Genomic DNA, 16,663 nt, shown 5'->3' on the forward strand with positions numbered 1-16,663 from the left:
AGGAAGTGACCGCCTAAAAGCAGTTGACACAAAAGAAAACATAAGGGGACGTCATAAAAGTGTATAATTTGGTACGTACATTGAGTGCTTCTTAATATATCCTAGAAGGGGTTATTTATTTGTTTGCTTGTTTATTAAACTTTTTAGGAAGGGACCATGTTGAAGAAATTCTAAATGGCTGTTTAAACAGTTGACCATGGCAGTCTGCATATTATGCAGACTCAATACGACAGGTTATGCAGTGCATAACTTGCCGTATTTTGTAGTCTACCTTCTGTTTTCATTTCTACATCACTTATTTATTTTACTTTCTGCATAGTTTTTTTTATTGTACTCTTTGAATCTTCTTTATTTTTCTAACTCTCTGCATATTCTCATTTATTTTACTCTGCATCTTATCTTACTCTGCATATTCTTATTTTACTCTCTGCATCTTATTTATTTTGCACTCTACATCTTCTTGCTTGTTTTACACTCTATCTTCTCATGTATTTTCTTCTTGATCATTACTGTTTTTTTGTGATTAGTGTTTAGTAACTACATGTATTCATGTGTGCCATTTCGCAATTACCAGCACATTGGCATAATGCTCTGCAAGGTAACCCAGCATCCCGGCATCTACACTTTCTCGAACAGAAGGGCTCAGCTTTGCAGCCACACTTGAGTTCTCTACAAACTTAAGCAGCCTCTGGCAAGAGTGTCCATAAAGGTGTCCACGAATCAGCGACTTTAATTTATTTGTCAGGAGATGGTAGAGAATATTGTAGCAGTGCAGCCCGTGTGGGAGGGGTGTTTTCCATTGAGAGACTATTCAAACTTTTTTTGGCACCCCTTAGGATGCATTCAGATCACCTAAGGGACATTTGTACCAAATGTCATGCTTTTATGAGATTATTTTTTATGAGTGTCTTTTGCATCATCTGTCAAGACTGTACACAGCCATTTTCAATTTAGTCAATAACTCACTTCCTGTTTCAGATAATTTCAGGCACCCTTTTTAGGATGTCTTAGGATGACCCAAGGGACATGTATGCCATTATGAGATTCTTTAGTTGTCTTTTGAGTCAATCGACAACACTGTAGGCGGTCATTTTCAATTTTGTCAATGACTCACTTCCTGTTTAAGTTTTTTTGGGAACCCCTTCTGGGATGTCTTGGGATGACCCAAGGGACATGTATGCCAAATTGTATGCTTTTATGAGATTCTTTAGTTGTCTTTTGAGTCAATAGATAACACTGTAGGCGGCCATTTTCAATTTTGTCAATAACTCAGTTCCTGCTTAAGATTTCTTTGGGCACCCCTTCTAGGATGTCTTAGGATGACCAAAAAGACATGTGTGCCAAATTGTATGCTTTTATGAGATTCTTTAGTTGTCTTTTGAGTCAATCGACAACACTAGGCGGCCATTTTCAATTTAGTCAATAACTCACTTCCTGTTTCAGATTCCTTTGGGCACCCCTTCTAGGATGTCTTAGGATGACCCAAGGGACATATGTGCCAAATTTTATGCTTTTTGGAGATTCTTTTGGTGTCTTTTGAGTCAACGGTCAAAAGTTTAGGTGGCCATTTTGAATTTTGTCCATAAGTCACTTCCTGTTTAAGATTTTTTTGGGCACCCCTTCTAGGATGTTTTAGGATGACCCAAGGGACATCTGTATCAAATTTCATGCTTTTATCCGCCGCGTAACGATTTGGCCATTTTTTGTGCTTAGTACCCCCTACTTACTACTATGTAGAGAAATGTGATGAATGCAGTCTTTCAAATTAGTTTTCATTTTTCAAAAATGAAAAATATTTATGCGATCCCCACCGTGAACAGGTCTCTCTTTTCTGATGATAAATATTTTAATGGTGCCCAGGGACTCTCGTATAATTCTCTCTCTCCCCTTCCCTGCCGGAGACATTACATTAATATCCACCTGACCCAACTTTTGCAAAGATGTGGGGGTGTTATGCTGTTCAATTTTGCATGGTTCTGTTTTTTTTATGTTAGTCAGTTTGCTGTGTCAGCGCAGGCTGCAAGGTACTGGGTGTACCATGTGTCACATGGAAGCTTGCGGGGCAAGTCAAGCAAGAAAAGAAAAAGCAGGATCCTGAAGTCTTGTTCTCATGAGAAGACACACATGCACACGCACACATGCGCGCGCATTCTTTTAATCTATGAATCATTTCCAGAAGGAAATAAATGCCCATCGTGGGTCATAAGATTATGACTTCCATAATGTAGACATTGCATTTATTTGTGTCTTCTTGTCTAGAGGACAGAAATAAAAGCATCACGGTCACAAGCTTGTGACTCTTACAGTCGTTACTATGAATATAGCGGTTGTTTTTCACTAAATGCATTTTTTTCTCTTTGTCTGTCTGCCAGGCTATGCCTTCCTGCTGTTTCAAGAGGAAACCTCAGTCCAGGCTCTGATCGACGCCTGCATTGAGGAGGACGGCAAACTCTACCTGTGTGTTTCCAGCCCCACCATCAAGGACAAACCTGTGAGTGGCAGATTTCTAGTCAAATGAAGTGAGGATTATGCTTTTTATGAATTTGTTTCATGCAACTCAGTCCACATAAACTGACTGCTTTTCCTAGATGCTACTCGGGAACGATGCAAATTGGGAAAGCATGCCCCATCTGGTTATCAAATACCCATTGTACCCGTTCTCAGAGAACCCGTTGTACCCGTCTCTGTGTCCCTTTTTGTGCCCATATATGGAGATCTCTGCATCTTGTCTGTCCTTGTCCCTTTTATGCCCATATATGGAGATCCCTGATGGCATCAGTATATGCTCATATATGGGCATAACGGTTGGATCGGCGGTTCTGGACAACCGTCTATCCGAACAACTCGACACCGGGCAACACACTCCCTCAAGTCCTCGCCGATGTGTGCGCCGGGTTTGAAGTTGATCGGCCCCATATTGCGCATGACCATACTGTATATGGGCAACGCGGTCGGATCTGTGGTATCAGTCAATTTGGCGGCTCTGGACAACCGCCTATCCCACTTCTTGGATTCTCGGCTCCCTCTGTCATCGGCGAAGCGCGTGCTGAGTTTGAAGTCGGTTAGTTGGCCGGTTTTCGAGATAATCGAACTACACACGGACAGATCTTTTTTTTACAATAAATGCACAAAATCTCTGTACATATGATACGTACAGAGATTTTGTGCATTTATTGTAATAAAGATAAGCTACAGATACAAACACTGGCAAACTGTACAGTGAAAATGGAGGAAGTTTTCAAGGGCCCTTGACTGGCAGTCACAGTTGCATTAGATGTCAAGCTAACATGATTGTAGGGCGCACATACTGAACAGGTTGACCACATAATGTTCCCAGTGCTATAAGACCTACATAATGTTGTGCAGAATGTCAATCCTGAGAGTCGATTTATCTCTGAGAGTGTCAAAATGGACCCGTGTCGAATACACAACAAACAAACAAATCGGAACCGCTGAAAGAATCTGTAGATTTTGTAACTTTTTTGCAGTTTTTAATCACAGGATCTGGTAAACTGAGGAGTGTTTTTGGCCTCTTTTCCTGTTCAGGTCCAGATTCGCCCCTGGAACCTCAGTGATAGTGACTTTGTGATGGATGGATCTCAGCCTCTGGACCCCCGCAAAACCATCTTCGTGGGAGGGGTACCACGGCCTCTGCGTGCAGGTAAGGGGACTGGTACCAGCAGATACATTTTTACCACAACCCTCTATACTTTAGTAAAACACACCGAGTTGCGCTGTACTTTCTCTGTGCATTATTTTTTCGATCTACACAAAATCTCGAAAATACAAAATCTACAAGCTCACAACGCGTTGTAAGATTGTAGATTTGCTACTTTTAGTGAATGTTCCTCCCCAGAATAGGATAGCTGGGGTTCAAGAGGTTAACTCCTTGAACCCCGGCTCAAACCCTCTAACATGGCTTCATAAGATCGACTGGCCCAGCGTGTGGAAGGCCCCAGAGGCTGTAATGAAAGTTCTTCCCATGAGAATGTAATCCTTCCCTCCTGGGTTTCCAGGAAGTCGGCCAAAACCGGTGGTCATGTTAAAGTATTCATGGTATGGTAGATGGCTCAATCTTTCTGTTCTAGAGATAAACATCACTCGGCTTGTCTGCAATGTGACTCCTGCTAATTATATCAGCATTTGGAGACGGCTGTTCTAATGAATAGTGCAGTACTGCAGACTGATGGAGTGGTGTGATGCATAGTGCCATGCTGCAGACACCCCCCCCCCCCCCCCCCCCCACACACACACTGTGACCTGCAAAAGCCCTAAATCCTACTAGAAGTTGGTGCCACTTATTGTATAAACAAAACAAGAACAGGAGGTAGTGTGAGAGGATCACAAATCTCAGAGTGTTGACTGGTTTATATCTTGTGGCACATTAACGTTGCTCTACTTTCCCCTCCTCCTTCCGTCTCGTCCCCCTATAGTGGAGCTGGCTATGATAATGGACCGGCTGTACGGAGGCGTTTGCTACGCCGGAATCGACACCGACCCAGAACTCAAGTACCCGAAGGGGGCGGGCCGCGTGGCCTTCTCCAATCAGCAGAGCTACATCGCCGCCATCAGCGCCCGATTCGTTCAGCTGCAGCACAATGACATCGACAAGAGGGTGAGCGAGTTCGTGCGTTTCCTTAACGGCATTCCCGCCCTCCGGGGAATCACTTAAGGGAGAGGGGAGGGTTTGGCATGGGGGGGGGGAGGGTTCCTAAAAACGGCGAAACAACGTCTCGACCAAGGTTGAGGTTTTCCCAGTCATTCCTACAGCATGCTGTAGACCGAAGCTCTCACTCGAGCCTCCTCCCGCGTGTATCAGAGCTTTCATTACAGCTCAGTTTCCAGCCTGCTTACTGGGCTCAGCCCACAATAACGGTAGGCCAGGCCTGGCTGTGTGTAATCACCATGGGCTTTGGGCTGCTGGAGTCCCGACAGATGTTTCAAGTTGCAGACACACTGGGCTGGTTTAATTATAGTAGTTCCCTATATAAATGTATATCCACTTGGGTTGTGCTGGCTTGCCTGGGCCTGACGGCCAGTAGTAGTGCGGCCAAGCGAGACTGGTTGTCAGCCAGCAGGCCTAGTGTCTGCAGGGGCGGGCTGCGTGCCTCCCCCACACCTCCATACCCCCCATCACCAACTTCCTTTGGGCTGTCACCATCTATCCTCAGTGGCTGGTTATGGTGTCTTTATTTTGACTGGACTGACTAATCAAGCTATTTATATCATGCAGTAAAGGAAGTGCCTTACAGAGCAGCAAAGTGGGATGTCCACCATTTAGTAATGTCAATTGTCATACAAAAATAATACTTTAAACTGATTTCTACGATTTGGACATATTGAAAAATTACCTTAAATTTGTTTTTTTTACGCAGAAAATGTTATGAATAATTTTAGGCATATTTGTATTATATCGTCCAGCGTGTGTCTGTTATGTGTCTTGCATATCCCTTTACCACCTACCATTAATACGCCTGAGGAATCAATCTCTGCATTGCAGAATCTCATTAACTCTCAGTCTCCAAGCAGCGAGATGAGAAGAGATTGCATGGAGTGAGACAGATAAAGGAGGAGACTGCTTGGAGGGGTCCATTTTGACACTCAGAGTTAAAACATCACTCCGAACTTTGCTGTGTACCCCTCCTACAGGGTTGGGTTTGGTCTGAGGTCATGATGGAGAACGATGGCATCTAATGTCGCCACTTATGTTTCCAATGTTCTCTCTTCACACATTCAAGAGTTCAAGATCATTCTATTAGCTCTCAATTGTCCTTAATGATTGCACTTGCTCAATTATTGGCTGACCTCATATATTCATTTGATAACGGCATTTAATAGCCTGGCTTTCATTCCTCTCCGACTGTGTCTTAGAACAGTGGATATCACGCCAGTGGTTCTCAAAGTGGGTTCTGGGGACCCCCCGGGGTCCTTGAGGAGGTTCCAGAAGGTCTTCAGCACAATTAGTTAATATAGCTTCAAAATCCATTATAGTTCGGTTATTAAAAAATAGCCGATGTACAAGCTCCCCCCCCTTTTTTTTTACTTCTATTTAAATTTTATAAGCGACTTTGAGTACACAGAAATTATTATTATTATTATTGTAGATCTGCTATTCTTGAATAATTTAGAGAAGAAATTAACAACCCAATTCTTCTGTTATTGGGGGTCCATGGCACAAAATCTTTTAAGATTTGGATCCGCGACCAAATAGGCCCTATTTGGTCGCGGATCCAAATCTTAATTTAATAGGGGGATCCGTGACATTTTTGAGACCACTGTTAACACGATAGTTGTTGTAGAATTGAGCTGAGGACAATATCCAATGTGGAGAAGTTTGAAATCCTTTTAAACGCTGCTGCAATGAGGTCAGCATGAATCACGCCTTCTCGCACACCGAGGCTTCTCCATTCTCCACGGCAACGCCACTCTAGCCTTGTTCAATTCAGTTCAGAAGCAGTTTTTTATGTCCGTTGCGGATTATGGTGATGTATGTGAGTATGTATGTATGTATGACTTTATTTTTAACCCATTAAGACGGGAAAGTATCTGTCACTTTAGATTTTAACCACTATTTTATACTTTGGCTATTCAAAAATAGCAGATCTACAAGCTCATAGTGCGGCACCGAGTGCCGTGCTATGAGCTTGTATATCTGCAATTTTTGAATAGCCGAAGTATAAAATAATGGTTTATATATCTTTGAATATATATTTTTTCAAGCAAACATTTGTAACTCAAATCTTTGCTTCTGGGGATTCTACAAATGTCTAAATCCTAACAGTTTTTTTTGAGAAAAAAAAACATATGTTGCTATGTATCAGTAGTTCTCAAACCATGTCAAGGACCCCCAAAATGTATTATGTATTTTGGCCGCGGACCCCCATTTCAAAATACTTTGTTCCAGGGAACCCCTAAGAAGCAAAGATTTGAGTCAAAATGTTAGCTTTTAAAAATACATATATTCAAAGATTTGCACACATTTTCAAAAAAAAAGAAAAGAAAAAAGCAGATCTACAAGAGTGCTGCGCTATGAGCTTGTAGATCTGCTATTTTTTAATAGCCAGAGAAGAAATCTAAAATGACACAGATGCGTTCCTGGATTGAATGGGTTAAGGGTCACTGATGAGAAATTACATTACATTGCTGTTACATTGGACAGCTCCTACCAGACCCACTCAAACGACTGGCTCACACTTAAGGCTCCACATGTTTCGTCTGAACTGGGAAGTTCTGCTTTCTGTTTTGATGAGCCATTTTCATGGAATAACCTACAATTTACGCTAAAACATAATGCCCCAATATCCCATGGACAATTTAATAACGTGATCTCAAATCTTCTAGGTTTAGTTAAGGTGAGTGATGCTGTAGCTCTCCCTTCCAGTATATCTCCTCCGTGTTAATAAGGATGCATTGTGTCTGGCCTGGGCTGCAGATGTATTGAGCAGAGTTCTGGTTCAGCTGTAGTGCTCCCCTTCTGGGAAGATGTGAGTGTGTGTGTGTGTGTGTGTGTGTGTGTGTGTGTGTGTGTGTGCGCGCGCAACGCACTGAAAGGTTTCAATCATCAATCAATTCACCGTTAGACAAGAATATACCGCATCCTACAATAAATTTGCAGGGATAGCCCTGTGATTCCTTTTTTCATTTTGTCAAATTATATAAGTATATAATAACATTTTCCCTAGAGGTTTATGTTTTGGTTCACTTGACTTTTATTGTTGTAATATGTTTTTGCTGATTCTTTCTTTTTTTGAATCAGTGTCCATTTTGGTCTTTTCCGTTCTGTTTCTTCATCTGTATGACATGTCTATTAGTGTTTAAACTGTAATGGATGTGTATATTCCACATTGATGTTAATTTTATCCTATGAATGTACAAATATTCCCGGAGAATGCCACTTCTCAAGCCCCTGGAGGGTTTTTAGGCATTCTCCTTCACATTTCTACCGAATCTTTGTGTATCATTTTTTAAATGTTATTGTAAGTGATAATAAACAAACAAACAAACAAACAAACAAATTGGAGCGAGTTTGCATTCCATAGTGAAGGTAATGGCGCAAAGAAGGCATGGGGACAAATAAGGTGGCCATTTGTAACGCATCTAATCCAGGACTTGTCTTCCGTTCTTTGGTTTCTGTCTACAGGTGGAGGTGAAACCGTACGTCTTGGACGACCAGATGTGCGACGAGTGCCAGGGTGCCCGTTGCGGGGGGAAGTTTGCGCCCTTCTTCTGTGCCAACGTCACCTGCCTGCAGTACTACTGCGAGTACTGCTGGGCCAGCATCCACTCCCGGGCCGGCCGGGAGTTCCACAAGCCACTGGTGAAGGAGGGGGGCGACCGCCCTCGACACGTGTCCTTCCGCTGGAGCTGAGAGGGGTCGTTGCGTCAGCCCTGTCCTGGTGGACCCGCCCCCCATCCGGCCCCCACAATCCCAACACCCCCAGGACAGCGCTGCACCCCCCACCCCCACATACTCCAGCCTGCTCCCCATTACCACCTTGTGAAAAAGCAAAAAGGATGACATCGAATACATGGGACTTTCTTACTCGCGCTGAACTCATTGTACAGTGTTCCCCTCTCTGAAAATACAAAGGGGGAAATTTAAGTGAATTTGCGAAAGTCTATCAGCTTAGAATTTGCACTTTGGCACAAAATCTCACTAACCGCACACAGGATGGTATGTATATGTTCAACACCTGGTTATGTTCAGCTCCCCGTTCTGTTGCCTGGGTGGCTCACTACGTCCTGTTGGACTCCACCCTGATGAGACAGAGGTGGGACCATACCCATATTTAAATTTGTTGTTTATCTATGTCTATAAATAGATAATTTAAATTTTGTGTAAAAGGAGCATGCACTTATTTTCAAAAAAAGAAAAGGAAAAAAAAATTAGGTCTATTGCCCCTAGTAAAAAATAATTACCAAAGGCAAATGAAAATTAATGCATACAGAAAAGTAAAATAGATGGCATAAGATGTAGCAAGATCTAACAACTATCCAGTAGTGTGGGCCAGTAACGCCCAGAGTAAAAATAACACGGCTATACTCACTCTCAATTTTGACTCTGAAGATATTAATACCTCATAAGCGCAATCAGATTATTTTGCTTTTGATTTGTAGGGCTTTATGTTTTATAATAACATTATTTTTTAGTGTTATGTCAATGTAATGCTGCAATAGCTTTGCTGCTAAATTCATGGTATGAACAGATACCATAAGTACTTTATTCAGGCTAGGGTGTAAAAAACAAACACACACACACACACAAAACAATGAAGCTAGAGAAGCACCCAGTGTTTAGGATGACGAGCTATCATAGGGGGAGGGGGGCGCACCCCTAAGATGATGATGGCTATCATGGTGGAGGGTGGGACTGGGCTGGGTTGCCCTAACTGCATGTTTATTTCAATCGGGTTGCTGCATGCAATAGAATTATTTCAGTATCATGTCTACTATTCAATTCTGCCCATGTTTGCACAACACTCTATAGATGTATGTACAAACTAGCACGGAAACTGGACAGAAATAGGAAAATACTGGGTAAAAAACAAACAAAAAAAAAGGCTACAGTTGCAGCAGCTCCAGAGAGATGCTGGACCCACTGGTACCACTGGGCTGGGTGCCAGAGCAGATAGTTTCTGCATAAGAAAAAAATATTTAAAAAGATGGTCAACACATCCTGAAGATTGGGGGGGGGAAAACGTAATAATCATAAATCCAATTAAATGTAGGATTTACCATTTAAAACTGTCTATGATAGGTGAAGTACGTTTTTGCAGTGATTGTTGATATAATTGTGCAATTTTTTATACCGTATGTAGTTAGGTCCGAGTATGCCTAGAACTGTGATTCGCTTTAACTGTCGTTGATGTCCGACATAGAAGTCCTGTGAAACTTCATAACTATAGTGTATGCACACGTATATGTTCTCTTGTACACACACTTGCACCAGTACAAACATAGCCTCTTACACACATAGACACACGTAACGTTACACAGATAGTGTATGTTTCTCTCTCTCTCTCACACACACACACACACACACACACACACACACACACACACACACACACACACACACACACACACGCCTACGCGCACAAAGTCTGATCCAACACATACATAAGACAGAATAATGTGAGCTTAATTAAGAATCAACCACAGTTCACAACGCAAGTTCATGTTCCCCAAAATAACCAAAGAGCTCACGTATTCAACTTCAGCAAACCACCCACACACACACACACACACACACAGCTACCCACAGAAGAGACTGCGCTAATAATTAAGCCTCACATGAGGGGCTAAGGTGCAAGGTAGATACATTTTGTGGAGTAATTTTGATAAAGAAAGAAGGCAGTGACCAGATGGGAAACCAGAACATTGAAGCTACTGGAGACTTGAGGTTGACAAACTGAGCTCCTTCTTAGCCTGCACACGTTGTCACTACATGGCTAGGAGGTTGGAATAACATTACCAGAACATGACGTGCTAGCTGGGTTACCATATTTATCCAGATTTTTTTTTCCTGCAAAGCTTGAAGTAGATTATTGACCTGCTAAAATGGTGGACATATTTTTTTATCAAAAGGCTATGGTATAGGGTGCAGTTCAATGGACTGCGGGAGGGTTGGGCTATGCGGGTGGGATGGGAGGCATTTGGTAGTTATGGATGCAATACCTAGAAACTTAAGTATTGGCTGCTGAAGTTGGGGTGGCTTGGGTTTGATCGGTGGAACTGGGGGAAGGGGGGCTAAGTTACACTGGTTTTAACAGTTTTATGGACAATCCGACTGGATCTTACATCATTGCAAGTTTGTGTGTCGTTTTCCCCCTTGTCTGTGAGCTGTGATTGTCCCGTGATGGCACCCCGCAGTCCCTCTCTCGTTTTAGTCGCAAACTGTTTGCTTTAGGATAGACGTTTTGTTTGTTTCTTGTAAAAGATAACTAATTGAAACTAAGCAGAAGATACTTTTTTACTAAGACAAAAAAAAAGAGGCTAACCATGAGTAATAATGAGTAACCCTATGAAAGTGAATTCTGGGTGTTTTTGTGACATTTCTTTCCCCACCCAGATGGGTTTTCTATGTTTGTTTCTTCTCTATGATAGACATTTGTTATGCACTACTCTTTGTATCTGAACAGTTTTCGACAGTCAGCAATTCTTTTTGTTATTAAGAAAAGAAAAACGAAAAAGCGTGCTTTCTGACTGATATGATCTTTTGCAATACCTCAATTTTGAAATATATTAGGAGAGAAATTGATATTTTCTAAGTAAGTTTATTCAGATGAAAAAAATATATATATTAATTTAATTCTTCGAGAGAAATGATTTAACAGATGGTTGATTTTTATTTTTTATCATGCTTATTTTGCTTTTATTTTAAAATTTATTTTTGGAAAAAAGAACAACTGAAGGAGCTAGAGCTTTATAACTTTAATATAATGATGTAGTTAGAAAGTACAGTCTACTTTATTACAGAGAAGGTTAGAGTGATCGTCCAACCAGTCGAAATACCGTGAAGGCACGGTGTCACCAAAACCAACAAATAAAGCCTGATTCATACTTCATCACACAACTGTCACGCATCGAAAATAGCTGACCTACAAGCTCACAAGGTGTCTTGGATGCGACTCGTTGGGAGCTTGTAGATCTGCCATTTTAGGCGCGTGACACCTTGTTGTGAAGCATAAATTGGCATAAGCGGTAGTGATCTGAAAAACAATATCATCCGTGTTCTCCAAAAGAGATCTTTAGAAATATCAGGTGCTTAGAAAGAAACTGAAGATACTTCCCTCGTTTTTTGTATATTTATAATCAATCATTTACTATGCTGACCAGAATTGTGAAAGAGATCTTCTGTTCATTATTTTTTTAAGAGAACTTTTTTATGTTTCCTAAAAGTATGTGTGCTCCTTTTGTTTTGTAAAAGCAACATACCCTGATTTGTTAGCCTGACATCGTTGGAGGAGGAAAAGAAAAAAATAGAGACTTATGAGAGTCGGTGAACTGTTGGAGGTAGAGGGAAAAGAATGTTATTTTTAAACACAAAAATACACAAGTGTTTCACCTGTAACTTGATCAAAAGCCCCCAAGGTGCATCAATTAAATGGTGGCCTTCTCTTCACGCAAGACTTGAATTAGTCCCATTTTTTAAGGCTAAGAACCTTGATTCTTTGTTGTAATGTGCAATACTGTTTGTACTGTTTGTAAAAAAGAAGAAAACAAGAAAAAGAGGCATAAATCTTTATTGCAGAATTATTTTCATTGCAAGCATTGTGATTCACTAAAATCATTTTCTACTGTGTATTTACCTACTCTACCTGCTAGTACCTTCCAGTAGTAATGTAGCCTTTGTACTGAGAAATTTTCATTATTTTTAGAAGGTTTTGCTAAAAAAGTAAATAATTTAAACCTATTTACATATTTTCATTTTTATTTCGTATTTTCTTTACAGACTTATTTCTCAACCATTAATAGTTATTTCTGGGGGAGACTTTCATATCTGGTCAATGTCATTAATATTATTTTGTATTTTTACTTGGAATAAATTAATTTTATGATGCTAATTCTTTAAAAAGTTTATTTTTTCGTTTGTTCACTTTGTTTCATTTTTTGAAGCTGAAAAAAAAAATCTTTGTAATGTTACTAAAGTGTCTAGATTCTTGAAACGCTAAGCTTTATGTGTTAACTCGCTGATGTTGCTGACATTAGTGTGAAAATTATCTACAGACAAAAAAATCTACACACAAAACACAATGGCGGTTCGTAATGTTGAGTGATTGGCAATGTAAACACATGAATGGGCAATACAATAAAATGGCAGAATGGAGCATATATGCAGTATGTTGTGATATAATTGTGGAAGCTGAACATTACATTTTACATTGCTTCTGCTACTACAAATGCTATGACTTCTATTACCACAAATGCCACAATAATTCATCCCCATTTTGTGCAGTAGATAACAATTATAAACTTTTAACAATGTGGCCAAGAGAAATGTTGCAACTTCCTTAGATGTGAAATATTAAAAAGCAACTTCTGAATAAGAGTCCTCAACCATTAACATGTCCTCAAATCAAGTCTGTTTAGTTCCTGCACTTATAACATAGGGACCATGTGCACCAGTGTGATTGTATTTAAGTATGAATGTAAGTGTTACAATCCACTGTACAGCTGAATCTAGAAGGCGGATGACATGTTTGGTGTGACTGGTCTAGATCACCCAGAAGTAGAACTGGTCTGAACGTTTTAGCTTTCTCGTTTCCCAAATGTCCAATTTGCCTAATTTGTTTTCTGTACTTTTTTTGTGTGAAGATGTTTATTCAATTATTCCTTGTTTCATAGTGAACCATCACTTCCTCTACAGTGGCTCGTCTAACAGTCACCAATGCAGAACATCATTTCTATCTTGCCTTTTTCAATTACTTTATACAGGTTGATGCTAATATCAAACCTGATTTAAACTAGCCCAAGACTTTTCTCTTTCCTGTGTCAGTATTATACTGTACAGTACACCACAAAGTATTTATTTGCTTTTTTATTAAATTTTTTTTAAATTCTCTTACAATAACTGTAACAACAAAACTATGTGTGCAGATGAAAGGGACAATATTCCCTGGTTGTAGAAAAATAATAGGCGAAGATGATTTGGGTGATGACGGCCATCTTATTTATTCCACTCTATTATAGATATACCTATGTAATTTCATGTAACTCTAGAATTGGATAGTATACTGTACATTCACTACTGCTTCATGGAAGTTCTTTGGGTAGGTAAACACTGTAGGTCTTGTCATCTCGTTGTGATCTCAAAATAGGTGGGGAAAAAAAGATTGACAATGTGCTTGATATTTTGTTTTTCCACAGACAACCCACTACTTTTGAAATGTACTTTTTTAATAAGGCATCTGTGATTATTATTTTTTTACGTTTTTATTCCTGACTTGAATAATGGTTCTATCTTGATGAGGCTTTTGAGATTGTTGACTTGGACCTATACTTGTCTGAACTTTTGCAGTATAACTGTGATTTGAAAACATGGAGCTCAATGCTGCTAATGCTTACTACTGCTTCAAAGTTTGTAGATCCCACCTTACTTTTTCCCTCCCTTTTTTTCTGTACTAATAAGCTAAATCTTATTAAACGTAGTTGTATGACGCTGTGAAACCTTGTGGTGTTTTGCATGGCCTCTCTCTTCCATCACCCCTCTATGTGCTCCCTGACTGCTGCCTACAGTGAGGTGCTTAGCAGATGCATATAAGGTCACAGTTAAGACAGATTTTTACTTCGCTGTATAACGGTGTTGCACACCAAAATAGCAGACATAAAAGCTCAGTGTGTCGTGGATGAATCTCAATTCTGGTGGCTGTGAGACTGCAGGTCCGCTATTTTAGGTGCGCAAAACTGTCGTAACGACTGACTTTACCATCGTACAGCAGAGCATAAATTAATTAGGCATAAATACACCTATGGAGTCTTTAAACTGCTAGTTTCACAATTAAATGGCTCGGGTGGCGCAGTGGTATAGAGCACCTCACCACTGTGGAGTCTGGGGGTTCGAATCCACTATGGTGCATCCGGCTTAGTTGAACGTCTAGTCGCTAGACTCTAGTGTTTCTCAATGGGGGAGGTACAGCCCCCCAGGGGGCATGCAGAGAAGTTTGTGGGGTGCTGGAAGCAATCATTATTTAAGGGCGGCACTGAGGTGCCGCCCTTAATAATGATGACCCTGACCATGATGAATAATGATAATGACCATGATATACTGTATATACTGACCATGATACTGACATGATACTGACCATGATACTGACATGATAATGACCATGATACTGACACTATACTGACGCTATACTGACATGATAATGACCATGATACTGACCATGATACTGACATGATAATGACCATGATACTGACACTATACTGACATGATAATGACCATGATACTGACCATGATACTGACATGATAATGACCATGATACTGACATGATAATGACCATGATACTGAACATGATACTGACCATGATACTGACATGATAATGACCATGATACTGACACTATACTGACATGATAATGACCATGATACTGAACATGATACTGACCATGATACTGACATGATAATGACCATGATACTGACACTATACTGACATGATAATGACCATGATACTGAACATGATACTGACCATGACGCATAAGTGTGAGAGGGAGGTTTTTTCTTTAAAAAAAAAGGTTTAGTCAGTTAAATTAAGTCCCCTCACATCTATATACAAATGACATCCCGCACATAATTCTGCATTCATTCAAACACCTAACTCTGCCTTGGGAGGGAGTCTGAGATAGGTGAGGCTATATTGCTCTGAGTCTAATGATCATTACATCCTGATGTGAAAGAAATGTCTAAAGAAAAAAATAAAGGTTATGTGTAGCTGATGGACAATCAAAATCAGATGGAAATAGTTTGATCGTTTTGGAAATAGTTTTGATAGTGTGCCATATTAACATTAAGTTTAATTATGACACCATATCAAGAAAATGAAAACATGGCAAAAAGGTTGCCGACCCCTGGTCTACGTCCTCCCAGTGGGGGCTTCTCACAGCTGAGCCAGTAGGTTGCAACAGCAGAAATGTGTGTCGGGAGGAATTAATTGGCACAACTAAATTGGGGAGTAAAAGGGCTAAAAAGCAACAACAACACAAATACATAAGCATGCAAGTTGTAACCTTGCTTACGGCAAAGACACTAATCCACTAACGCTTCATGCTGAAATGTGACATAACATTATACAGACTGAATCTTTCAAAAGAGCTGACCTACTATCTTACATTATGCCCTTGACAACTAATTCTGCTGTTCAGTGATGCAGTGATGCCCTGCAGGCCAGTTTGTAGCTCCTTTTCACCTTCATACAATTTAAATCCTACACCAAAAATACACAGTATACTGTACATTACATCAAGATACTGCATTTTTTTATAAATATAAAAAAACGCAGGACGTGCAGAATTTATCCATACACATTAAATCAAATCATATTGTCTTGACAGACTTTCGATGCATCTGATAAATACATCAAAAAATGCAGATAAATCTCATCAGTTTTCATTGCTTCCATCATGAGGATGTCCAAATATTTACCTACATTTTGTATTAATAGATTTAATGACCTCCAGGATAATTCCTTAAATGTATGCAGTTGATTTGTCTTTGGCATTTAGAGTAGTACACTAGTATGGAGTGACATTATGTATTGAATGAGCCCAAGCAAGCATCACAAGGTCAGCGTCGTGATATGAGCTTGGCTATACCAGTTGTCTTCACTCCTGGGGCCTATTTCACGAAAGCAGAATTAGGGATTAAGCCTGGATTTAACACCTATCCTGGTTTAATTTAGCCAGGATTAGCGATGAATCGGTTTCATGAAAGCTGAATTATCTTGCCAGATTAGTTTAGCCAGAGCAGAGCCTTGTTCTTCAAATTTTTCCTCAGTTAATTCAACACATGTTTGTATATGGACTCATTTTAATGACCCTGCATTCAAATAAAATGAAATAAATACAATAAGATATAATCAATTTAATTATATTACTGAAATAGAGTGAGTAATTGTTTCACAATGACTCATGTGATATGTCATTGTCACTCTGTTAACACTATAGTTCA

The 16,663-nt window shown here is 40.1% G+C and overlaps 1 protein-coding gene across 5 annotated transcripts in view; it reads left to right on the plus strand.

The window, feature by feature from the left end:
• Window positions 1-12,834, plus strand: part of cpeb3 (cytoplasmic polyadenylation element binding protein 3) — a 48,724-nt gene extending 35,890 nt beyond the window's left edge. For all 5 annotated transcript variants that reach the window (XM_080450218.1, XM_080450221.1, XM_080450222.1 and 2 more), the window contains 4 exons: window positions 2,373-2,491; window positions 3,547-3,661; window positions 4,434-4,615; window positions 8,141-12,834. In XM_080450218.1, the coding sequence (XP_080306344.1) occupies window positions 2,373-2,491; window positions 3,547-3,661; window positions 4,434-4,615; window positions 8,141-8,368 (644 nt within the window). In that variant the 3' untranslated portion in view covers window positions 8,369-12,834. The remainder of the gene's footprint in view (window positions 1-2,372; window positions 2,492-3,546; window positions 3,662-4,433; window positions 4,616-8,140) is intronic.
• Window positions 12,835-16,663: the final 3,829 nt, after the last annotated feature.

The sequence above is a fragment of the Gymnoscopelus braueri genome (assembly GCF_963280865.1).
Source record: "Gymnoscopelus braueri genome assembly, chromosome: 14".
Classification (NCBI taxonomy): Eukaryota; Metazoa; Chordata; class Actinopteri; order Myctophiformes; family Myctophidae; genus Gymnoscopelus; species Gymnoscopelus braueri.